Below are 27122 nucleotides of genomic sequence, written 5' to 3' on the forward strand. Positions count from 1 at the left end.
AAAAAAAAAGAGAGGAGGGATTTAGTGCATTTTATTCGATTTTTATTGATTTACATATCTATCATTTAAAATTTCAAGTTTCTAGTCTCCCTACATGTTCTTTTTTTATGGATTTACATATCTATCTTTTAAACTTTCACAAAATCTTCTTTTAGAAGTGAGGGTATATGAACTTTCAGTTATGTTTAAAAATGAATTTTTGCTTCAGAAGTTTAAAAAAATGTAGCTGTTACAGTTCTTTTAAACAGTTTTAACAAACATGGGCAGCATGATCATTTCTCAAAAAATAGCTGCCCCACAGCTGTTTTCACACAGCTGCATCAAACAGACAGTCAGTTTCTCCGCAGCTGCAGCTGAAAAACTGGGAAGCTGCAGCTGCGCCAAACAGAGCCTGAAAATTTATGTGCTTGTCAGAAATTTTATTATATTGCAATTTTAATTCTTAAATTTTCTCATGTATGCTAAAGCTGGCTTATGATTTGCTTGGTGGTGACATAAGTATGAAGTTCGGAACCTTTGGGCATTTTCAATGTAATGTGCATTAATTTTGAAGCCATGTGTATAAATTCCCTCAGCATTAAATATTAGACAAATTTACATTCCTAGCACACAATTCTTCTGTTTTAATATATCCCACACTTAAATCTTGCACTTTGATGCTTTAAGCCTATGCATGAAAATTTATATTTCATTTTTAAACAGTGATATATGTGCTCTTTTAGATGTGATATTAAAGATTTGAGTACGGGGAGTAAAAATGACAGTTTATGGAGAGATGTAAATACCTAAGAATTGTGTGTTATGTATGTAAATGCTCTAAAAAATGCATAAAAAATAAAATAAATCAATAGATGATTATTTTGATACTGACACCAGAGGGGAAAACCCAATCCACAACGAAAGTATGAATATTATTATTCAAATGTAAAAGGGTTACAACTAAAACTCGGAACAAAAAAAGAAATGCAACACAACACGATTCTCCAGCTAGGGCGAGCTGGGATGACCTGTTGACAATAGTGAGAAGGGGTAGGTATAAGTGATGGCCGCCTAGATGGTTGTAGGAAGGCTTTGCGGTGATTGCAGAGAAGGGGTGGAGGCAGCTGGTGGAGGCAAGGGTAGGTTGGACATTAGTAGGTTGAGGCTTGGGAGACCCAAAGACAGTAGGTTTCGGGCTTGGAGAAGGTTGGCAATAGTTCTGTGAGGATTGGGAGATGCTATAGTGGAGTGGGTTGGTTGTTACGGGGTATATTCAAGGCAGCCAGAAAGGGAAGGGAAAGGGAGTTATGAGATCGGTTGGGATTGGGAAGGCTCACAAAAAAAGGCTACAGTGGGGAGGATGGGTGATGTGTGGTTGGATTTCATGGGACGTGGATCTTACGGGGTACAGGTCAAGGCAGAGGCTGGTTGGGAGATTTGAGGAGGCTATGGTGTGACGGGTAGGGAGGTTCACAGGTGATAGTGTTGGGCGACCGGGTTTGCCGGGATTGGAGCTGTAGAAATGGGGAAAAGGGGAGGCTGTAATGTGTGTGGGGTTGAGGGGAATTCTGCAGGTAGTACGAGAGGTATGGAGGTGGAAGATGGAGTAGATAATCACCGTCGGTGAGAGGGATACAGCTGAAGCATCACCCTAACAGTTTAGGGGAAACTATGATGTCGGCGGAAGTCCTGACAAATCTGAAATAAAAAATAAAATAAAATTGAAAACATGCCCGCCAATTAAAAAGCAAAAAGAGGGGGTTGGTTATGCCTACCTTTCTAAACTAAACCGGTTTATGCTAAACCGGTTTAGTTTTTGGAGGAAAACCTTGCGTTTAAGGGAAGGGGGCAGAGGGGGTATTAGGCTGGAAAGTGGGTTACAGGATCACTGGGTTGGGAACCCTTCAGGAGGGAGCCACAATGGACAGGGGTGTGACCTGCAAGGAAGAATCTGATGGGCGATGTCCAAGAGAGGTTAGCGATAAGACGATTGGGAGGATTACGACAATCCTGGGCTGGAGGTGGTAGCAAGGAGTGGAGGATGTTGAAACTGGAATTCTGGTGGGGTATCAGAGAGTGGATGCCCACAAAGGGAGGAAGGTAAAATCACCATCGGGGAGAGTGACACAGCCAGAGCAGCACCCTAACCGTCGGAGACAACCCTCGAGGGAGAAAACAGGACGCCGACGGCTGTCTCTACAAATCTAAAATCTGAAATAACATAAAACTAAAACCTAGACAATAAACACACATATAAATAGGAGATATATAAGCTGGAAATAAAAATAGAAAGGGGGAAAATTTCCCGCCCAATGAAAAGAGGAGGAGGGGGCCAGTTCAGCCACCCTCTCAACTGAACTGGTTTAAGCCAAACAGATTAAGCTTTTGGAGGAAAACCCCCATTTCAGATACTCTATTTCTAAACCCGATGCATATGTTTTTTGTGAAGCCCTTCATCAAGTGATAAGTAATTCAATTATTAAAATAATACATATTAAGCATATTGAATAAGAGTCTATTTTATATTGATTTAATGTAGCTTAGTTTAATTACATTGTCTTAAATTTTGGGGATGTCCTATTATATTATATATAAATTGAGACTCAAATTTAATATGTGATGCATACGAATTATAATTTTCAAATGGGAATATATTTTCTTTCGCTAAAAAAAATTAAAAAGTTAAGAAATTAAGGGAGCTTTATTTCAAAATGAAGATATATTATTGTTTTAAAATTTTATGGAGAATCTTTTATCTCATTTTGGCTTAGATATAGGCATTTTTTATCTTCATTAAATGAATAAAAATGTTGATGAGGTGCTATATTGTACAATAACTAGCTAAGTTTGTTAAGTAGAGAGTTTTGCTTCCTCCTGTGAGGTCTCGAGTTTAAAGTGCACATTATTTTTTGGGTTCAATTACCAAAGAAAAAAAAAATGATCTAATTAGTGAATCTTACCATTCTTTAATGTGGGGTTATCGGTGAGAAATGATTATTATATTACATAAGTCTAATTGAGTCCGCCCCAAATAGATAGATTATAAGTAAATCAATACACTCATTGAAGAACTTAGCTTAGTTTAATAAATACACATTTAAATTTTATCAAATTAATAATTAAATAACTTTGAGCTTGAAGACTAAATTAATCTAATTTGAACATAACTCAATTCATTTATTTATATTCATAAGCTAAATTGTTTCTTGTTCCATAATTTTTTTTTTAAAGGCTTGATATTGAGCAAGATGATTGCTTATAAATAAATTAATTAGAATTTAATTAAATATATTTATTTCACATTTCTTAATAATAATGTATCATCTGTTTATTTTTAGTAAGTTAAATAATATATTATTATTGTGATTCTCGACTCACTGAGCCTTAACATCACTTTTTGGAGCCCTCATCCTCTCTCCTTTTCAAAAAATATTACATCACGACTCCACACGTAGAGTTACGTGCGGAATCTAATGAAATCACGTCACAAGAGAATATTCCCGGTAACACAGGTAACACAGAAAAATATTCCCCCGTGTTATTATGTGTTATTGTATGTTATTCATGTGTTATTCATGTGTTATTGTGTTGTTATGGAAATATTCTTGGTGTTATAATAACACAATAACACATCAATAACAATTGAATAACACACAATAACACCTGAATAACACGGGAGAAATATTCTACTGTGTTACCAGACTGATTTTTTTCTCACATTCACGTGTGTGACATGATTTCATTGGACTCGACTCCGCACGTAAATCTACGTGCGGAGTCCTGATATAATATTTTTTCCTCCATTTTGTTGACTTTGCTCAACGTGATTACAACGAAAGAAATTATATATCAGAATAGCAACAGATAAGTTATATTAGCATAATAATTATTTATGGGCATTTTATATACATACGGCCTAATACTTATGCATTTACATATGTAACACCTAAACTTTACTTCTTTCATTTATATCACCTAAATTTTTAATATCATATGAAAATAAAATTATTTCAATTTTTAAAAAGTGAAATACATATTTCATGTATAGAGAAGGTGGTATGTATGTAAAAATTAAGGTTTATGCGTTAAGACATCTAAATACATAAGAATGGATGGAGTGTTTTGTATGTAAATCTTCTTTTTTAAATGCATCCCCTGCTATTTTTAATTTTTCGATTGCAGCCCAAAGGGATGGGCAAAACTCAGTTAAATCCGTCGGCTTGTTCCCTTCTTCTCCGAGCATCCCACTCATCTCTCTCCCTCTCTCTCTCTGAGAGGTATGAAAGCTCTCATCGATCTCTTCAAGTCGCCATTCTCCATAAAAATTGCCGCACTATTCCTCGCGTGCATCGCCACCTTTTTCCTCGGCAAGCACTGGTCCCACGATCCCTCTCAGCTCATCTTCTTCAACCCTAACACCAATGCCAGCGAAGCAAACACCGCCCCTTCCGCTCCCATCTCCTCCAATTCACTCCGCACAATCAACATCTCTTCGTTTATCTCCACCGCCTCCACTCAAGTCCCTCCTCTTCCGCCGCCTGTACTCATCCCCTCGCCTCCTCCTCCATCCTTGGAGAGATTTGAGGTTGTTGACCAGAATGGGGAGATGAAGGACGACTTCGATGCTGGGTTATTTGATTTGGAGGTGGGGGGGAATCAGGCACTGTGGAACGAGACGATGGTCGAGAGCGGTGTGGGCGAGGGGAGGGTTAGGGTTGACAGGTTTCAACCCTGTGTTGCAAGCACGAGGGAGTATATTCCGTGTTTGGATAACCTGGAGGCGATCGAGAAGTTTAACGCGTCGGAACGAGGGGAGAAGTTTGAGCGGCATTGCCCGGATGAGGGGAAACGGTTGAATTGCTTGGTTCCAGCGCCTGAGGCTTATAAGACTTCGATTCCTTGGCCGAAGAGCAGAGAAGAGGTCAGTTGTGCAAAAATTATTTTTCGTGCTTTCTTTGGCTTTAGATGCAACAATCTATTGTTCTATACCTATGATACTAATCCATGAGGACCCTAGCAGTCCAACTGTTAAAAACGGTGGAGCCCGGTCCACTATGCTTGGACAGTTGTTTTGCTTTGGAGAGTCACACCTCTTCACAAATAATCTATTGTTCTATAGCTTTCTCTTTTGTGAAGTGAAGCATCCCTTCGCTCCCTCCTGTTCGTGACAAAAACTTCGGATGACTCTTCTTGAGTTTATAATCACGCTTTGAGTTTTTCTTAGGTTTCCTCGGGATAGAGTAAGATTTCCTCGGAGCAGAGGAAGAGAAGTGCAAGCGGTAGTTTCTTGCAGCAGAAGGAAGAAAGAAGAAGAAGAAGAAGAAGAAGAAAATTGTTCTCCGTAGACTTCTTCTTGGTAGCTTGTGGCAGCAGAAAAATTGAGTTTATTTCTCTTATAAGTTTGTCTTCTTCGGTATATCTCGGTGTAAAGAAGAACTGCAGGAATCTTAAGAAAACTGTTAAAAACGGTGGAGCCCGGTCCACTATGCTTAGACAGTTGTTTTGCTTTGGAGAGTCACATCTCTTCACAAATAATCTATTGTTCTATATCTTCCTCTTTTGTGAAGTGAAGCATCTCTTCGCTCCCTCCTGTTCGTGACAAAAGCTCTTCTTGGGATTTATAATCACGCTTTGAGTTCTTCTTAGGTTTCCTCGGGATAGAGTAAGATTTCCTCGGAGCAGAGGAAGAGAAGTGCAAGCGGTAGTTTCTTGCAGCAGAAGGAAGAAAGAAGAAGAAGAATAATAAGAAAATTGTTCTCCGTAGACTTCTTCTTGGTAACTTATGGCAGCAGAAAAATTGAGTTTATTTCTCTTATAAGTTTGTCCTCTTCGGTATATCTCGGTGTAAAGTTTTTTTTCGTTGTATCTTGGTGTAGAGAGAGAAAAACAAAGCAAGAAAAAGAGAGAAAACAACGAAGAGTGAGAGATTCCTCTTTGAGTCGAAGTGATCGACTGGTGTAAATGACTCAAGTAGTAAAATCCTCTGCAACTTTGTGGACGTAGTCAATTTGCCGAGCCATGTAAATCTGTGTGTTCCGCTGTGTTGTTCTTTTATGGTGTGATTTTTCTCGTTCTATTTTTTACTTCGTGGATCGTTCTCCTGTTTGATTTATATATATACCACATCAATTTATATATCTAAATCTCGCAAAAAACAACAATTGGTTTCAGAGCGTTTTGTTCGGATCTGGGGAAGAATGATGACTGCAGATAAAGTGAAAGTTTCAGGGATCGAGAAGTTTGATGACATAAATTTTGGTTATTGAAGAATGCAGATAGTGAGATTATCTTTATCGGAAGAAACTTCATTTTTTGTCATTGGGGAAAAGACCTGAAATGATGAATGAGGATGAATGAAATTTGAATTAAATTTGTTGGATCGACAAGTTCTGGGGGTTATTCAATTGACCCTATCGAGGTCGTTGCACATATTGTCGTCATGGAAAGGACGACTGCAGATCTCATGACAGTCTTATCAGGTATGTATGAAAAGTCATCGGTGAATAACAAAGTGCACTTGATGAAGAAGTTATTCGATTTGAAAATGACGGAAGGTATTTCTGTTGTTCAACACCTGAATGTTTATAATACTTTCACAAATTAATTGTCATCTATGGAAGTTGATTTTGATGATGAGATATGTGCACTGATATTGTTGGTTTCATTGCCAGATAATTGAGACGCCATGAGGATAACAATTAGCGGTTCTGCAGGTAAATCTAATCTGAAATACGATGATATTCGTGATTTAATTTTAGCTGAAGAAGTTCGCAGGAAAGATTCTAGCGAGGTCTCGGGTTCGAGTTCGGCGCCGAATGTTGATTTCAGAGGGAGATTGCATGATAGGAACTCATGTATAGGGAGATCAAAATCAAAGTTTAGTAAACAGACAACTGTTGATATTGTGGCAAGGCTGGTCACATAAAGAAGAACTGTAAAAATCTTAAGATGGAGAATGATAGCGAAAATGTGGTATCTGAAGAATCACATGATGCACTATTGTTGGTAGTTCATAGTTATGTTGAAGACTTGATATTGAATTTAGGGGCTTTGAATGTGGTAGGAAATCTACCAGAGGCCACAGTGCATAACAATGACGCATAACAGTGACGGAAGTGAAGAGGAAAGTGGGTCTGGGGCATCCATTCATATTGTTTCACAGACAGATGTTGAAGAACCACAGAGCTATGAAGAAATTTTGCAAGATGAAAGTTCGAGCAAGCGGGAGCTGACAGAACTTCCATCATAGAAGAAGACATTGCACAACAAGTGGATGTATCAGGTGAAGACTGAGCGTGATGTCAGTAAGAGCTACAAGGCTAGACTTGTTGAAAAAAATTTTCAGCAGGGACAGGATGTTGCCCATGCAGTGGGAGTTGTAAGAAGAGACAAGAGTGACCCAGGAAATAGCTTTGAGGTGCAAAGCTATGTGGAGTGTGCTGATATATTAACTGAGGGCGTTACTCTTGAGTTGGTCTTCTAGAGTGAAGACAAAGACTTTGAGTTGCAGAGATAGAGGATTCAAGTTGGAGGATTCAAGGTAGAGGATACATGTTGAAGAAAAAGTCGACACAGCCAATGAAGGATATCAGTTTGAGGAAGGAAAGGTAGAGGATACATGTTGAAGAAAAAGTCGACACAACCAATGAAGGATATCAGTTTGAGGAAGGAAATGTTGCAGCCTGTGTACTGGTCTCCAAGTGGGAGAATTGCTAGAAATAGTGGAGTCCGGTCCACTATGCTTGGGCGGTTACTTTGCTTTGGAGAGTCACCCTTCCTTTTTTGTGAAGTGAAACATCTCTTCGCTCCCTCCTGTTCGTGATAAATGCTTCGGATAACTCTCCTTGGGTTTTGTAGTCACACTTTGAATTCTTCTTCGGTTTTCTCGGGATAGAGGAAGATTTCCTCGGGACAGAGGAAGAGAAGTGCAAGCGGTAGTTCCTTGCAGCAGAAGGAAGAAGAAAGAAGAAGAAGATTGATCTCCTTAGGCTTCTTCTTGGTGGCTTGTGAAAGAAGAAAAATTAGGTTTATTTCTTTTGTAAGTTTGTTTTTTTCGATATATCTCGATGTAGAGTTTTCTTCGGCGTATCTCAGTGTAGAGGGAGAAGAACAGAGAGAGAAGAAGAAAGAGCAACGATTGTAAGTCGAGGTGATCGACTAGTGTAAATTCCTCGAGTAGTTAAATTCTCTGTCGAGGTGATCGACTGGTGTAAATTCCTCGAGTAGTTAAATCCTCTGTAACTCCGTGGACGTAAGCAATTTGCCGAATCACGTAAATCTGTGTGTTTTGCTGTGTTGTTCTTTTCTGGTGTGATTTTTTTCGTTCTATTTTTCATTTCGTCGATCGTTATTCTGTTTGATTTATATATATACCACATCAACTGGTATATCTAGATCTTGCAACAACAACACCAACTAGTTTAGTTTTTATTAAATTGTGCGGTTAACTTAGCTATGTCAAATGTATGTACGGTTTTTAGTGTAATGGCAGCGTGGTCAATATTTACGTTGAAACCGTGAAATTACTTCTTTTGCGTGATAGTTGACTTCTTACCTCTTTATTTAAAATTTGAACCACTCAAAAATGGATACTTGTGGTTTTTGCTTTTGATCAATAAACATAGAATTAAGGTCATTGGCACTTTTGCTACTTCCAAATAACATTTCAGTATAGCATTACTAATGATTTTATGCATAATTTCCCCCTAAGTTATCTATTTTTTCCCCTATTTATGAATTGTTTTTGTTGGCTTGACTACATCTGGAAGCTGTGTTGACTACTTGTGTTGCCTGAGATACCCGAACTTATGGGAATGATGAAGAGGGTGTGAACAATTTATCAATATTTGGATCTCACGAATTGATTCAACAGTACAGGGATTGTAAAAATGTAATGAGTGGAGTGTAGCCTATAATATTATTTCTTCTTGCTTACTGCCAAACTAGCATCTGGTTTTGATGTCTTTTTGTTCATGTGCACTCTATTAATATGTAGTAATTGCAGTAAAGTAGTACTCGTGTTTTTCTTTTCTATATGGATACAAATTTGTATCTTTGAAGGTTAACAGTTTTCAACTTAAGAAGTTCTGTCCACCTGTATCATGTAAGTTTCACTGAAATGTATAGGTTTTATCATGATCATGTGTTATTTCAATAAAAAGGAAAAAGATACTGTGATTTTTCTCACCTTTCCCAGGTTTTGTGGAAAGTTGGTGATTCTCGTATCTGGAAAGCTGTTGTTAATGCTAGGTCTATTGCTAGTGATCTCATGTTTTGGGACATTGGTGACGGTAACATCTCTTTCTGGAATGATAATTGAGAATTGTCTTTTCTCTCTGTATTTCAATAAAAAGGAAAAAGATACTGTGATTTTTCTCACCTTTCCCAGGTTTTGTGGAAAGTTGGTGATTCTCGTATCTGGAAAGCTGTTGTTAATGCTAGGTCTATTGCTAGTGATCTTATGTTTTGGGACATTGGTGACGGTAGCATCTCTTTCTGGAATGATAATTTGGAATTGTCTTCTCTCTCTAAATATTCTCATCCTCCTCATACTAATAACTTGTTTCTAATTTCTTTGCTCAAGATAGATTGGATTTCACCAAACTGTGTTCTATTTTGAGGGAGCAAAATGTTAAGCATATAAATACTATACTTATTACCCCTTCCCGTAGGGATTTCCCCGTGTGGAAGAGGACCACTTCTCAATCGGTATTGCAAGTTAATCTATGACACTTTACACTCTCACCGTGATTGATTTTGGGGAAAATGAATTTGCCACAAACTTTTAACTCCCTCTATCCCCTTTTTCCTCTGGCAATTTTTCTCTTATTTACTGCCTCTTGATGACATTTTAAAGTTGAAAGAACTTAAATTGACTTCGAGATGTCCTATGTGCAAAGTCTCGGAGGAAGATTCGAGACATATATTTTTTGAATGTGCTTTTTCTTTGAATGTTTATAATATATTGGGCTTACACTTTGGTATCCCCTGGATCCATAAAGGCATCCTAAGTATTTATTTGTGACAATGGAAGGCTTTTGATGATAAGGGGGGAGGGTTTTTCTTTCCTTTGTTGGTCCTTTGAGTTATTTTGACCGCGAGAAACAACTTCAAATATAATCCACCCCCCTCCCCCCCACCCCCCCAAGCTTCTATGACAACTTCTTATGTGTTAGCCTATTACACACAATTGAGGTGGAAACCGATTCTAAAATGCTCTATGATATACTTTTGGGAATCTCTCCTCCCCTCTGGGATATAATTTGCACTTTTAAACGTAATTTAGCTTTAATGGTTGAAAGACAATTAGAAGTAAATTGAAAATTCATTCATAAAGAGGGCAACTCCACTGCTGATTGGTTAGTCAAACATGCAGGGGAGGTCTGTCACGTTGACATTAGCCCCGGAATGCTGGGGGGTTTTTCTTGCATTAACGGTGACAATCGCTTTCAATTTCATACAATTGAGGTGAAAACTGATTCGAAAATGCTCTATGATATACTCTTGGGTATTTCTCCTCCTCTCTGGGATATTATATGCATTCTTAAACATATTTCTGCTTTAATTTCTGAAAGACATATGAAAGTGAGTTGGAGTTTCATCCATAGAGATGACAACTCCCCTGTCGATTGGTTAGCCAGACAAACAGGGGATGCATGCTCTGTAGGTTTATCCCCCCTGCAACTCTCGGACGTCTCCTTACTGGGGATAACCTGGATTTACTTTATGTTAGATTTTAGAAGCTACTTGTTGCTCGGCCCTGTGGCTGGGTGCTCTCGTATCTTTACTGAGGTTTGGTTTTGCACCCTCCCTCTTGTGGTTTCTTTATTTTGCTGGCAGGTTTCGGATTGCACCCCTTTCTGGCTTTGTGTCTTTGGCTCTCCTGATCTGTTGGTTTACGCTGGTCTTATGCTGTTTGGCTACTCTACTCAGTCGATCGACATCCCAGTTTGAACTGCTGTATGCTGCAGTGTTTCCAGTGGATTAGGAGTTTCGTGCTGCCTCCTTGGATTCTCTTTTGTTTCTTTTCCTGTTATTCTACTACACGGGCACAGGTATACTAATTTTGAGTTTTGCTATTTTTCCTTGGGTATACTTATAAGTTTGGAGTTTTCATTTTGCGTGAGTTGTAATGTGGGAGGAGGAATCCCTAGGGGTGTGTTAAAGTATTTTTTGGCTGTTTTAGACGGAGATCCTCCTCCCCTCCAACTTTTATACCTGTTTCTTAATTTTAACACGTAGGGAGCCTCCGATGCTCTCTCTCTCTCTCTCACTCTCTCTCTCTCTCTCTCTCTCTCTCTCTCTCTCTCTCTCTCTCTCAATATATATATATATATATTATTGCAAAATCATTCTCATAGAGAAACCTTGTTCATATGATTCATGTTTTTTCTTATCTACCGCTTTGCCCCATAAGCAGCAATTGGTGTTCTAGACTGGATCACTTTTCATTTGAAATAGCTCATGTTATTTCACCGGTATCTTGATTTCCTTAATAAAATTCCTTTTTTCCATGAGGGCCCATGATTGGTGTCTAGTGTTTCTAAATTAGTCCTTGTTTTCTCTTTGAAATAGCTTATGCTGAAAATCCGAACCTTTTTCTCTTAAGAATGTGACGTTTTTGTTAAGTGAGAAATCAAGTAGGTTACATTTTGTTTTCTGAAACAGAATGTTATTTGTAAAACCCAAACAAAACTTTTCATTAATTTTGTATTTGTATTGATTAAAGTGTTTTTATTGTTTGGATGGACTCGAGCAGTTTAAGTTTATTTCCTCTTTTGTAACCCCTAATAACAACATTTTAGTTGCTACAGACTTGGAATTTAATTATTTTTTTCTGTTAATTTCTAATGAAATGGCATATTAGGTTTTTTATTCCAATGATTTGATTTTGTGTCTGTTTGGTGAAAAAAGTTTAAATGATAGCAATTGTAGGTGTGGTTCAACAATGTTCCACATACACGCTTGGTTGAAGAAAAAGGAGGGCAAAATTGGATTGCAAGAGATGGGGAAAAATTTAGATTTCCTGGAGGTGGAACTCAATTTATACATGGGGCGGATCAATATATTCAACAGATCTCTGTGGTCTCTGGACATCTTCCTTACTTTATATGTAGTCATCTGCATGTCTTCTAATTTTTTTCCTATCTAAAATTTCTATCTTCCTGACTTTTTTTGGCAGATGGTTCAGGATATTGCATTTGGTTCCAAGACAAGAATTGTTCTTGATGTTGGATGTGGTGTGGCAAGTTTTGGTGCTTATTTGTTTTCAAGAGATGTTATCACTATGTCAATAGCTCCAAAAGATGCTCATGAAAACCAGATTCAATTTGCCCTTGAACGTGGTGTCCCTGCAATGGTAGCAGTGTTTGCGACACATAGGTTGTTTTATCCAAGTCAAGCATTCGATCTAGTTCATTGCTCAAGATGTAGGATAAATTGGACCCGTGATGGTATAAAATTTTCTTTTTTTTTTCTATCCATCCTAAGTCATTATATTTTTGTTAAAAATGGTCGCCTGCACCACAGTGTCTATGCATTCTTATTCTAACGCCTACCGTGTTTAGGTTTACACTATGGTATCTATGTTCTCTTTCACTTTTTGATGGAATATACTGATTAAAAGAAATAAAAAAAGCAATAAAAATGTCCTTCGAAGAATGATACTACATTGAGAGCCATTTGAAATTTTTTGAATCGTAATTTGACAGCACTAACTGCTTATATATAACCAACTTATGAGTGCAAGCTTTCATTTCAAAAAATTTCGTTTGATTTGGTGGAAAATTACTTTATGCAAGTTACAATAAACTTTTTATGCTGGAGTTTGCCATTTGAATTTGTTCAATAATCTAAGCTAGTGGCGCATAGAGGTGGTTTTAACATATATACTAGATGATATAATACATTTATAAGGCTGATAGGTACAATTAATATGGAATGATTAAAAAGAAAAATAGGTAGATGCAAAGTAACATGTTTAGAAGTAGTTGGAAAGATTTGCACAAAATCAAGGTAACTATCACGTAACATTGCCATGAATGTATGAATACTGAAAGTCAATTCATAAAGCTTTAAGGAAATAGTTAACTCTACTGTGTTTGATGAATACCTTAATGATTTAATTTATGATAGTCTTGTGGGCATGGAATAATATGAGAATGGTTCCATTGCCAATAAGAGGTTTATAGTTTAGAATAATTCAAGGATTTTGGGAGTAATGATTGATAACAGAATATCAAATTGGAAATTTATTTATATTTAGTGTGTAATGTATGCTTATTTTTTTGTATCTTGAAACAATATTTTTATTTCTCTATAATAAGTAGAGGGTTCCTCTATTGTATAAGAACTTAAGAAATAACTTTATTCTCTAATATGGTATTAGATTTAGTGGCTCTAGCCACGGCCCTTGTTTTTTCTTCACTATGCCTCTTGAGATCCACTGTCACATTGATATTTTTCTCTCTTTTAGGTGAATTTCCATATTTTTTCCACATTAGATCATCGTAAAGCCAATGATCTTCGCTGCCTGTATTCAATCACCAACGATCTAAATGAGCCCTCCTTTTTGTGTGATTAGTTTGTATCCCATGACTTGCATTGTTGTTGCATGCCTCAACAACACTTCACCCATGCCACCATAGCCCTAGTTATATCCACACATACACCCCCTTGTCATAATTCCTATTATATTGTATTAACATTCTTACCGTGGATTTATGACTATTTAGAACCCTTTCCTTTTCTTTTCTTTATTCTCAGTGATCTTCTCCCGTGGCATCTTCTACTCTTTTCATGGGGAGGAAGTCCTTTTACATGATGAGTACATTTATCTTGAATCTTTTCACGGGGAGGAAGTCCTTTTACACGATCAGTACATTTATCATGATAATTACCTTATTGGTCTAGTGCTTTCCATTTTCCTATGTGATTTCATTAGTAGCTTAAGTCATCCTAATTCTCTACTTTTTGAATTGTTGGACAACATCAAATATATAAAATAACAAGCTGTTGACTATGCTATTATTAGATGAATATAATTTTCAACCAACTATTGTATCTATTTTCATATTCTAAGAGGCTGCTGAAGAGATGTGGGATTTTCTTCTTTTCATCTGCCTTTAGGACATCTCTCAGCTATACACTCTTCACTATAACATATTCCCTTTGCATCTTCGTTGTATTCAAGAGCATCCAACTTCTTGAAATGAAAAAAGGGATAAACTTAGTCAATACCATACTTTACCATCAATCTAACTACTGTGAAAAAATAGGATTTCTTTTGGTCAAGTTTCTCTCTGGGCTTCATCCATCCATACAATTTTTAGGCGCAATTTAAGGTGGATTTTTTTTTTCAAATATCTCAACTACTTTATCTTATGTTGTTTATTGACTTGCTTGCTCTACCTTTTGTTTATTTTGATCATATTATATTTTGTTGTTTCAAATATCTCAATTACTTTATCTTATGTTCTTTATTGACTTGCTTGCTCTACCTTTTGTTTATTTTGATCATATTATATTTTTCATTGGAACAAATGATAGTCATAATCATTATGGATGAAGTTGTTGCATTGGTGGCCTTGACTTCCCAATTTTGAAGTGGGCGGTCCGCTTGCGCGAAGAGTGAACATGTTGTTGAGGTTTGAATAGTTAGCAAACATTTAACATTAAACAATAATATCATTTGTTGATAACTCTTCTTCTTCGGTCTTCAGAAAAAGGATTTGTCCATCTTCACATTGACCTTAAGACAATGTTATATATGCCCTACAATTTTTGTAAACCTTTCTTCACTATATTTTAGATTTCTTGTTATTTTTTGGAATCCTTTTGTCTATTTATTATCTCATTAAATCTCATAACTGTTCGACAATATTTTATCTTACTATCTTTCTAAAGATCTTAACACAAAGAAGGTGATTAATGGAGGTATTAAAATTTGAGGCGCTTGCTAAATTATTGATGCTACTTCGATTACCTCATTATTGTCGTATATTTTCACTTATCAGTAGCAACCTAGGTCATTTTCTACCTCTATCTTTGAGGTTTTAGTCATGCACAATCATCTATTTGTTTGGTTGTATATTAGAGCATTGTTTGCATTCCTTTATTAAAATAGAGGGGTCTTCTATTTGAGATTAAGAAAGAGCTTAACTCTCTAATAATGGCACTCCACCATTAGGTTGTTTATCCCAAAGGGGGGGGGGGGGGGGGGGGGCATGATTTATCATTCATCATTATAAAAATCATAGTAAGACCGACCATTTTTATCACTAGAAATACGAAAATATTTATCTTCACATACAATTGTAGCATATATTGTTCTTTCAAATCAATTATTGCATCTTTTAGCCTTCAGAGCAGTTGGCGCAGATTACCTTAAAATTTGGCCTTGCCTATTTTATTCATCATTCTTATTTTGAAGATAACTCAATATTCTTTGCATAAAGGAACTCAGCTAAACTGAAAATCCAAACCAATTCGATTATACTTGTAGATTTTATTTGGTTTTGATTTGTTTTACATATTCTATAAGTTGACCTTGCTTTGGTTTCGATATGAAGTTTTATAAAATCAAAAGAAATCCAATTTAATTGATGAAGCATTATATACATATTTGTAATTATAATTATAAACTCTGTACCTAATTATTTTGTACGATTAATTCAGGCGGGATCTTTAATTTTTTTCCAGTGAACCTTGAATTCTTATAGAGATTTAAAGGATTGATCATTTTAGGGCAGGTCATCAAATCAATATGTACCGATTTATTGAAAGTCATTTAAATTCAAATAGAACCAGAATGAAATCATAAAAATAAATTTCTAAAGATTTAAGGGCCTAAACCAGACCAACCAAAATTATTGGTTTGGTTGCCATATTAATGTTTGCTTAAAACTGAACCAATTCAAGACAGCATGGAACCGAATTGAACCCGAATCTGATTAATTAAACATCGCTCATTTGACTCTGCTATACTAATCAGTTTTCTGAATTATGATGAAGGTGGAATCTTGCTTCTTGAGGTCAACAGAATGCTGAGGTCGGGAGGATACTTCGTTTGGGCAGCACAACCTGTGTATAAACATGAAGAGGCACAACAAGAAGCATGGAAAGGTAAATTTGTTTTGACTAGCTCTTCAAACATTGTTTCTAGCCAGCAATTTTTTTTTTTAATTCCCACTAACTAGAAGATGGTTTTCTTGAGCCTTATATATATTGCCAATGAAGTTCAATCCCATTATTCAGCATCCATTATGAGAAATTTTGCTTTAATAGAACAAGGCATATCAACTAAATTTAAAAAATAAAAAAACTCTTGAATGTTCACCTGCATATTCGTTTTTTATTAATCTTCTGCTCTACCTCTTTCTCTATAATTTGTGGGTTTTTTTTTAAAATTTTCCTTTAATTTGCCGCTAATCTTCTACTCTACCCCTTTTCCTATGATTTGCAGCTAGTCTTTTCAATCTCATGATACTTAGCAGTCATCATGAGAAATTTTACTTAAATAGAATTAGGTAAATCAACTAAATAAAAAAGAAAGCTCAAGTGTTGACCTTCAAGTGTTGACGATCATAGTTGTTTTTATTACATGGAAAATGCATTCCTTACTTGTGGTTTTAACTTCATTGTGATAGAGATGGTGAATCTAACCGCTCGTATTTGTTGGAAGCTTGTGAAAAAGGAAGGTTATATTGCTATATGGAAAAAGCCTTCGAACAACACTTGTTATAACAGACGTGAAGCTGGAGTTCAACCTTCACTGTGTGACCCAGATGATAACCCGGATGATGTCTGGTATTTAAAGCTTCTTTTCAGTTTTAAAGAACTATTTCATCCAAGTTTTTCATTTTGTTTTCTAACAATCGGATTCCCAAAGTCATGATTTTTTATTTGGTAATGTAATGTGTTTCAAATGTTACTTTTTTACATGATGCTATGATCATTCCTTTTTTCAACTACGTATCCACCCACATTCCGATCTATTGTGTCTCTACTGGCTCCTTTGCCACATGACATACACCTTTTAAGGGATCTCATCTCAACCTCATGCATGAGCCTCTTTCAAGTTCGCCTAAGCCTTCGTTGGCCTTTCTACGAGCCACATTGAGCTAAAAGTCCATAAGGAGAGAGTGTCCTTTGTGAACCAACATGCTCCTCCCGCTTGTGTCAACTGCCCTACATCCATTTTTGTCCACAACCAAAGTTTTCTCATGATTGTGCTCCCTCCGACACCTCATGGGTGAATGTCTCCCACCCATCCATCTGCAACGGTGCTTGGAACATATCTCGCCTTTTGGTTTTTATTTCAAAACTAATTTACTTTTCTTTCCCTTTATTCATACATATCAAAGCTCTCTCCTGAACGGACCATCTTTGATCCTCTCCCATGTGTGGTTGATTGGGTTGCATTACTCCATCCCAATGGTCGGACTAGAACCCCTCTTTCTCGTCCAACACAAAGTGAAATCTTGCAAGGAAATCTTAAAATTAATTCATTCAACTGTACAAATCCAGCCTTGGGGTCCTATTTGAAGTAAAAGGGATGTTGCAGTTTAAAATCAAATAAAACAACGAAAAATAGGAATTACAAGCACGTAGAAATTAAGAAGGAAAAAATCTAGATTAAGAAAAAAAAAAGAAACATTGGAGGCTAAGTAATATTTAGCATAACATGAAACTTGAAGAAGTTTTCTAGATGACTCGTTACTTTGATTTGCTTAAATAGCTATGACTTATTTATGTTCTTTGTGATTCAGGTATGTTAATCTGAAAGCATGCATCAGCAGGCTTCCTGAATCAGGATTTGAAAGAGACGTTTCACCTTGGCCTGATCGCCTGCATGTACCACCGCAGAGGCTTCAAGCAGTGCAAATGGATGCTTACATGGCTAAAAATGAGCTTTTCAAAGCCGAATCTGCATACTGGAATGAAATAATTGGAAGTTATGTCAATGCTTTTCGTTGGAAGGAAATGAACCTTCGAAATGTTATGGACATGAGAGCTGGACTAGGAGGGTATGTAATTTTGAATTTTCACATCCTTCCAATTCTAATGCTACTATTGGCAAAACTGGAAAAAATTTAGAGATACAAATCAAGAGTCAAATTGGCTGAAGAAAGCGTTGCATAAATAATTAATATGAAGTTTAGAAGGAAATTTTGTCTTTGGTTTTGCGAGTCAATTATACAAGTGTTGTAAAGGTTTTTGAGATGTATAATGCGAGCTTTTAAGGTTGGTGCTATTGAGTTTTGGATTTAGAAATTCCATTTTCCATTACAAATTCATATTAATTTATGTATTTTGCTATGATAATTTTTTCCTTAGGAAAATATAAACTCAATACTATTTCCAATATAGTCTGGACAAGAGAGTTTCTTTTTTAAAGAGAAATCATGTGATCACAACAAAAATTTGATCGGCTAATCACTCTGTTAAGTTAATTACATTGAATGCTTATACTAATGGGCTGTTTGGCTGCAAGTAGGATTTAACATTAGGACAATTTAGTAAATCCTTAAATCCACCTATCCCTCGGATTTAGTAAATCCAGATTTAGGACAAATTGAAGGCAAAATTAGATTTAGTAAATCAGTACATCCATTAAACTCCTGCATTTTATCGTTTGGCTGGATTTAGTAAAATCCAGTGATAAATGTTATGAGTCTTTACCAAACAGCCCCTTAGGCTGAAAAAATAGTGATTTGCTGAATAAGTTGTGTTTCGTATCACTATTCGTTAACGTCTTGAAGGTTTGCTTAACTAAATGATTCAATTGGTGCGGACTCTTTTGCAACTCCTCCAACCATTCAACTTCTTTGTTCTTATTGTTCATATTAGCATGTGAAAATGATGAAATGTAATTTTTTTTCTTTTTTATGATAGATTTGCAGCAGCAATGATTGATCTCCTGCCTAACAGCTGGGTGATGAATGTTGTCCCAACAAGCGAGCCTAACACACTGCCTGTAATATATGACCGAGGGCTAGTAGGAGTTGCCCATGATTGGTATGATCCTTCATTTTGCTTTTCTGAGTTCCATATCTTTTATGATATTTTTCTTGTTTTTATGTTTGTTTTCACCATGAAATTTGACTGCTCAGTGTTTTTTGGCTTTTATGTTTGTTTTCACCATGAAATTTGACTGCTCTTGACTGCTCAGTGTTTTTTGGGATGCTAACAAAGCGCTTCATAGTTTTAACATTTGATTTTTAATGACGGAAAGTCTTTTCTTGAACCTGTTTGACCTATAACTTAAATAAGTAATTTATCAGTATCAATTCAAACTGCATTAAATTTCAGTGAATTATTGTCGTTCTTGTTGGAGCTACAAATTTCACGTAGCTAATTATAATAATAATATAGCAATGACGATTTTATTTGATTGAAATTGCATAGTGTAGTTATTCCTGTTGAATTCTGATCACATGGGTTTAATCAATAGAGATATACTTGGATTTGTGCTCAAGAGCTGCTTTTTGTTTTTGTTCTTTGTTTCTCGTCTTTTTTAGAGAAAAGTGTCAGGATGAACCCCTGATTTTTTTTTAGGGGAGCCATTGTAAACCCTGAGTTTATAAAAGTGTCAATTTAGCCCCCATACTCTTTTACTGTGGGTTGAAATGATCCTCAATGAGAACTATTTTTGCTCTTATTAAAAGAGTCCTCGGATTACTTTAATAATTATGTAAACTCAGAGAGACTAAAAGGGCCCGTACAAGTAGTCAGGGGACTATTTTGACACTTCACTCTTTTTTTTTGCAATTTATTAAGAAATAATGTTTGGAGTTGTTCTCGCTTTTTTTGGTGAAGCACCAAGTTAGTCTTCACCACCAAATGTGAAGTTTTTATCATGAACTACTGTATAAAAATCTATTTCTTAAAAAATTTTCCTTTCCCAATGTAGGTGTGAACCTTTCGATACATATCCCAGAACTTATGATTTATTGCATGCATATGGCCTGTTCTCTAGAGAGCAGAAAAGGTAATAAACTCATGTGAGCTTTTCTTTTTTCTTACAACTGGTAACTGGCTACTTGAATCCTTACACACAATTCCAATTTCAAATTGGGAATTATTTACCATCAGCACTGGCCAATTTCTAGTCTATGCTTGGCCATTTAATGTTTCATTTGGGACATAAAATCATTTATCGAAATACTGCTCCTAAAAATGAAAAATGTTGCAGTGAATGGAGTTGCTCTCACACCCCTTATATTTGAGAAAAATCTTATATAGCAGTGTATAATATGAAAATTTTATCTTTAAATTCTCCTGCAATTATGTATGCTATAAAATTTTACCCCCTTACATTTAGGGTAAGCGTTTTTGCTCTCTAACTTGAAATCATAGTTTTGCTAATGTTTGTGTTCCTTGAAGGAAAAAACCAAAATTGATGGCTATTTGTTCATCCTCCGAAATTGATAATAAAAACTCAAATTCTTATTTGGGGGTCTCTATTGACTTGAGCTTCAAGCATTCAAATACATCAAACAAAAACTGAAATTTAGCAGCGCAAAATCATAATTAGGTCTTGCACCCTTGCTTGTTTTAAAATCGTTTTTCTTTCTTGCCCAGATGCAACATCACTACTATCCTACTTGAGATGGATCGCATCCTAAGGCCGGGTGGACGTGCATATATACGCGATTTTAAGTACATAATTGATGAAATTCAAGCAATCACATTAGCCATGGGATGGAGAGCAAACCAGTTTGACACATCTGAAGGTCTTTATTCAAGCAGGAGGATCTTAATTTGTGACAAATGAATGCTCCAGTACTCTAGTTTGCTTGGCTTCTCAAGCTACTGCAGTTGTATTTTTTAGCGTTGCGCCAAGTTGTATAATTTTCATTTTTTGCTTAATATAATTATTGATTTTAAAATAATGTTATCGATGCAAAAGGATATGTTATTTTGTTTTTGAAGAATAGGATTGACTGTCAGAATTTGCTAATTTGACCAACCGATCTCAACTTCCTTTTGGTTGGCTCAGCAGTAGTACAATCCAACTTCAGATATAGCGCACCATTTTTTGCTAATTTATCACTAAGTGCTTCATTTTGCCTGTTTTTTGTTTGTGTTGAGATTATCTGAATTCACTTTTAGTTCTCTTTGATGTGATCTGTACTATAAATTATTATGCCCATTATGTTTTAATAAATCCTTTCTTTAGATAAGTGTCATATATGCATTGTTTTCATGTGAGAATATTGTCAAGTAGTCACCTGACACTTTGTGGAGGGTCATCTTGGTCTATGAGTATATAAATTTGCCAATTTAGTCCCAAAATTTTTTAATATGGATTAAAATAGTTCCCACCGAGAACTATCTCAACCCCAATTTAAAGCCCCAATTTAAAAAGTCTAGGGAATAATTTGGCACTTTTATAGACTTTGTCAATGGGGGGAGGAGATTGGGGGTGTTGTGGTTCAGTTTTCAGCATCCCCAGTTTTTCTTCTTAGGGTTGTATATGAGGACGAGTGGTTCTTCGGCTTTATCTCACTCCAAGGTGGTGATTATCCTTAACTCTCCTACATCCTCCGCTACCTTGCCTCTATTGTCGTCACCGTAGTTGTCACTGCTGCAGCCATCCAACTCACCAAGTATACTTGCCGTCTCCTCCCTCCTGTCGCCCTTTGCTTCCTGTTTCTGCTACCGCCCAGCCCTCCTACACCTTCATCTGCTGCCTACCAGCTCCCTGCACCCCCCACCTGCTGACGCCAGCCCTCCCTGCACCCCTTCCTGCTGTCGCCAGCCCTTCCACACCCAAACTCCAGCGGACCAACCCTTCTGTATCCCCACCTCCTGCCGCCAGTCCCTCCTACACCCACACCTGCTTGTCGACCAACCCTCCTGCACCCTCAGCAGTTGCCGCCAACCAACCCTCCTGCATCCTCACCTGCTTTTGCCTGTTCCTCCTGCATCTCCATCTGCTGCCGCCAGCCCTTTCCATCACCCACAGTGCTGCCACAGCATCCCAGACCGCCACCCACCTGCTGATCAGCCAGCATTCACCCCTTTTATCCTCACCCTAGAAGGTCGTTTGTGTTGTGTGTTGTTTTATTTCGGTTTTAAGAGTCTTTGTTGTGACTCCCTTCAAAATTCAGCAATTGCATTTGTGTTTCTGTGTGTTTTGGGATAGCTCGGTCTCACTTTGGGGCTAAAATGAGTTTTATTTCGGTTTTAAGAGTCTTTGTTGTGACTCTCTTCAAAATTCAGCAATCGCATTTGTGTTTCTGTGTGTTTTGGGATAGTTCGGTCTCACTTTGGGGCTAAAATGACCCCATATGAACTATTTTGGTGCTTTACTGTTTTTCACATACATCATAATCCAAAGTCTACTTGGGTTTGAGCTAAGTTATTTGTGCGTGCTCTTCAGGTTAATTCTTATTCTTATTTCAGAACTTCAGGATACTACCAGATTAAACTAGAAAGTACTAAACAGTTCCCCGTTAGAAAAAAAGAGCGTTGGGGTCCTCATATCTCTTTTTAAATAAATATATCAGTATCACATAACAATTGCAGCCAACCCTTGCTTCTCTGCTACTTCCTTCTCCCTTCTCTCCAATTGCCCTGTTCATTTAGGAGCTGTTCTACGGCGTCTCTTCTTCAGGTCCTCCAGGTAACAGTTTTGTGAATTAATGGGATTCATAACGTTAAGTTCCATCTTTACATTGGATTAATCATTCAGGCTTTGTATCCTTTGAATCTACAAAATATTAATTCGTTGGTCAGAAAATTAGACAACGCTTTTTATTTTTTGGAAGATTTACGTACATACCACTTAATTCCTATGTATTTACATATCAAGCATCTAAACTTCAATTTTTGCATACATACAACCCTTCCCTATGCATGAATATTAGGGTTTCAGTTCTTCGAAGTGAAAATAGTGATATGAAAATTTTGGATGGCATAAATGTCAAAATGGAATTTTACATGTTAGATATGTAAATACATAAGAATTGGGTGGCATGCACGTAAATGCCCCTTTTGTCTTCCTTATTACAAAAAAGAAGGAATTTATTTATTATTTTCCTTAAGATCAGCAGTTTGAGAAAATGAAAATCTCCTTTTCATTTCAATCCAAATCGTAACCTAAATCGATTTCTGTAATTAATTTATTGTTCAAAACAATTCTGAGCAATAATATTTCCGTGCTGCGTCATAATTTTCATACCAGCAGCATGGCAGCAGAAGAACCATTTGTTTCCAGGGAAAGGCTGAGAAAGCTCCAGCAATATTTTCAAAGCGTACACAAACCTGTTTATGTGAAGGGCCGTTATGATGCAATAACTTCAGTTGCTATACCCCTTGCATTGGCCGCCACTTCCGTTGCACTAATTGTGAGTATTCTATTTCTAACTAAATTTATACTTAAGATTATTTCCTTGAATATTTCATTCTGAAATATTAAAATCAAGATGGGATGCAGTTGAAGTAATATATTATATTTATACCGATATATTGCATGATATAAATATAAAAATATTGATTATTTGATGAATAAAATTATATTAAAATAAATCCTAAATTTTGTATCGAAACATATTTCTCATACATTGTGCGTTTGCTTGACCTTGTCAACATTTTGCTTTGTTTGATAAGCAGGCTCGTGGGATCTACAACATGGCTCATGGCATTGGTAAGAAGGAATGATAAAAGCTTTTATTATTATTATTATTATAACTGAAGGAGGGTTATATTCCTAATATTTATAATTATATAATTCCAAATATTTGCTTAATTTTGTTGAATTATTTGAATATCTTAATTTATTGTTTTTTTTTTTTTGATTGGTTTTGTTTGCATGTGTCTTATGTAATTCTTAATTTATCATAAAACGATCAAATTTTTTTGACGGAGTTTTGCATTAATTTACGTTTAAAATCAGCTAAAGTATATATTTTTTTCTGCCTTTGCTTGTTTTGTCATGAAATATGGTGATGCGCAGATTCCTAAAACAAATAAGTAAATAATAAGTTGATTCGAACATGATTTTATTCGATGTTATTAGTGATCAATTTTGTTTTACTTTTAGGCGGTATTTGATCTGTTACCGATGCAATTTTTTTATATAGATATAGCTGCGATAAAGAGTGAAGAGATTCTGTTCAAACTTCTTCATTTGTAATCATTCGAGTTTATATTCAATTGAATTGATTTTTCATGTCGCTATACAGCTCAATCCATGAATATATTGTGACTAAAAAAATAATATCAATATCAATATAAATAATTGAATATATCTAAACGAACATTTATAACACCTCAATTTCTTTTTATTTTTTTTAAGCATGTGTTTATTTTATAAAATTATAAGCTACTATGCAATAAAGTATTAACTTTGTATAGTACATTTATATTGTGTAATCCATAATCATCTTGAATTTTCTCATAACATCTTGCTATATGATTAGAAATTAGCTATAGTACGTGGGAATAGCTATGGCTAGAGAGGCGTCGAAATAACCTCATTTTCCTTATATTTTATTTCCTATTATTATTAATTCTTTTTTAGTCATTTTTTATATATGTATTGTATTAGGATTTGGAAATTAGTTTTTGTGTGTTTTGTATTTGGACGGTCGCTGGCATTTTTTTTTTCCTTCGATGGTTGTATTCTAGGGTTCCAAATAGTTTTTCGGTTGTATCTTAGTTTCCACATGATGACTATTTTCCTTACTTTGTCCCGCATCCCTCTCATTTTGCTACCACGCCTTCCTCCTCGTTGCAGTCGACCTGACCGCAGTTCTGCTATTGTCTTTCGGCAGTTCCTCACCGTCTAACCATCCTTCTCATTGTCATAGACCTTGAACAGTCTTCCTTTGACTGTCTCGCAATACAATGTCTTCACCGCGGATGTCGCTACCCAGAAATAGCCATTTGAGTTGTTTTATGTTGTTCCAGATGCCTACCCAACAATTTCTCATCATTCCACTTGTTGTTATTGCTATAATGTCTTCACCTTGTTGTTTCCTTGTTGTCCAATTGACCCAAATAGCCAATTACTATTGTTTTGGATGCCGCCTCTTGTTGTCCTACTGTTCCATCCACTCCTAATCACTATCGCTCCTCACCCACAACCCGAAAACCCCTTCCCTACCTTATCACTAACCCATCAAGCCCACTAACTGTCACCATCTTCACCTGGGATTCGCACGAGCGTGAGTTTGCATGTTCTATGTTGTATTTTTCCTTTCAAGTGTGTTTAATTATAACCACATATTTGCTTCTAGTAATAATATTTGATTTTCCTAATGTGATTTCAGTTAACTTCAGTATCATTAATATCAGAGCTATCCTAACTCTAATGTTGTCTAGGGCTTCTAGTATCTGCCTCACATAAATCAATATCCACCTAAAATTTTTCTTTCTCACCTTACATCAACACGTTCCACCTACCCACACCCAAAAAACTAGTCATGCCTCTAAGAAGATAATCATCGGAAGCCTAATCGAAGAGAAATCCACAAAGAGACGTTCAAAGGATTTCTAGGAAGGATCTGCAGTGGAAAACCCATCAACTACAATTGAGGCTTACCATCTTCGAGATGAGGCAATCTGGATGAGTCACCCATATATCTACAATGGTGACTTGCTAGATCAAAAGGATGGAGTAAACCTCTTCCATCATGTGCATTAATGGTATGAAGAACTTCTAAATCAAATATGCAACTTGAAATATCTAAGAAGTCAGAATTTTGAAATAAATGTGCATTTATCATATTTCGATGGTCACATGAATCCGAACATGGTCGTCGAGTAGCTCTAGACTTTGGAATGTGTCTTCAAGTGTCAGAATGTCCCACTAAACAGAATGTTGAAACTAGTCATCAACAAATTTAAGAAGAGTGCATTATTTTGATGGTAAAATCTGAAGTACCTACGCTAGCGAGAAGGAAAAAATAAAATACTACATATTCCAAGATGAAACAAGAGAGACAGTGCTGGTTCCTACTAGCTCACTACAGACTGGTTGTTCAAACTCCGACTTCAAAAGTTGAGAGACTACATCATCGGGTGACCACCACAACTTAGAGGCAGGGTTCAACCCTAGGATCTTACAACTAGAGTACACCCAGGAAAACATCTAAGTTGATTCTGCATGACAAGGCACTAGTTCAAAGTGGAGAATAGAGGGCACCAATCCACATTTCCAGATCCATCCTAGTTAGGAAATGTTTCAAGTGCCACAGATTTGAGCATATTGAACCAAATTGCATAACCAAATATATGATATATTTCACTAAGCAAGGAGCTGTTAAAAAAATGGGTAATAACACTGTAGGCATTGAAGAAAATGAGGACACAAAGGAGACTTCCATCTGATGAGTAAAAGATGCACATAGTTTCAACTATAAGCCTATGAGAGAGACTCCAACCGAATTAACAATGATTGTCCAAGACAGTCTTGAGGTCGAGGAACTGACATAAGAGGTATGAAAATACCAGATAAGAGAAATTCAGACTTTTCGGATCTATAGATTCCTTCCTGAGTTGCTTTGCCCTGCTGAAGAAAGTTCATCATGTCAGGGATGCGCTTTTTTGTGCTACGTTTGGAAGATTATTTGAAGTTAATTGAATATTAGATTCAGTTCAAAAGTGCACCCACCATTAGATGTCCAGAAATGAGGGATGAACCACAACTTTGAAAAGGATGAGGCTTTTTTGTGCTACGTTTGGAAGATTATATGGAGTTATTTTAATATTAGATTTAGTTCAACAGTGCACCAACCATTAGATGTCCAGAAACGAAGGATAAACCACAACTTTGAAAATTATTTTTGGAGCTTTGTGGTGAAGAATTTTTTCAATGAGTTTCAGATTCTTTCAAAGAAGACGAAAAATAGTCCTCTCCTGAGTGATTATACTTCTGTGTGGTGCAGTCTGTCATAGATTTTATCTTAAAGCTGATTTCTTTACATAATGGTTTATCATATTGTTTTCGTTTATTTTTCCTCTTTTTTTATTTTAAAAGGAGTCGCCAGCTTGTCAATCGTCGTATACTTCCCCCATTCGAATAAATCTCCCTCCCAAACCATATGAATGATTTGAAGAGGATAGGAATCGAATAAAAAGGGACATACGACAAAGTCACAAACAAGAGAAAAAGTAAAACGTGGAGAGTCTAC

The 27122-nt window shown here is 36.3% G+C and overlaps 1 protein-coding gene across 3 annotated transcripts; it reads left to right on the forward strand.

The window, feature by feature from the left end:
* The first annotated feature begins 4163 nt into the window (after nucleotides 1–4163).
* On the forward strand, nucleotides 4164–23286 carry LOC110033968 (probable methyltransferase PMT11). Of its 3 annotated transcripts, XM_020738160.1 has the most exons (10): nucleotides 4164–4900; nucleotides 11914–12063; nucleotides 12161–12431; nucleotides 15991–16101; nucleotides 16626–16785; nucleotides 17748–18005; nucleotides 18874–18996; nucleotides 19892–19969; nucleotides 20563–20714; nucleotides 23174–23286. In XM_020738160.1, the coding sequence occupies exons 1-10, from the start codon at nucleotides 4259–4261 to the stop codon at nucleotides 23212–23214; spliced, it is 1986 nt and encodes a 661-aa protein (XP_020593819.1). In that variant the 5' UTR covers nucleotides 4164–4258; the 3' UTR covers nucleotides 23215–23286. The 3 variants fall into 3 exon arrangements, with proteins under 3 accessions (XP_020593819.1, XP_020593818.1, XP_020593820.1); XM_020738159.1 differs by lacking the exon at nucleotides 23174–23286 and having other exon boundaries at nucleotides 20563–21135; XM_020738161.1 differs by lacking the exons at nucleotides 19892–19969; nucleotides 23174–23286 and having other exon boundaries at nucleotides 20563–20635.
* Nucleotides 23287–27122: the final 3836 nt, after the last annotated feature.

This window comes from Phalaenopsis equestris, unplaced genomic scaffold (assembly GCF_001263595.1).
Source record: "Phalaenopsis equestris unplaced genomic scaffold, ASM126359v1 Scaffold001314, whole genome shotgun sequence".
Taxonomy (NCBI): domain Eukaryota; kingdom Viridiplantae; phylum Streptophyta; class Magnoliopsida; order Asparagales; family Orchidaceae; genus Phalaenopsis; species Phalaenopsis equestris.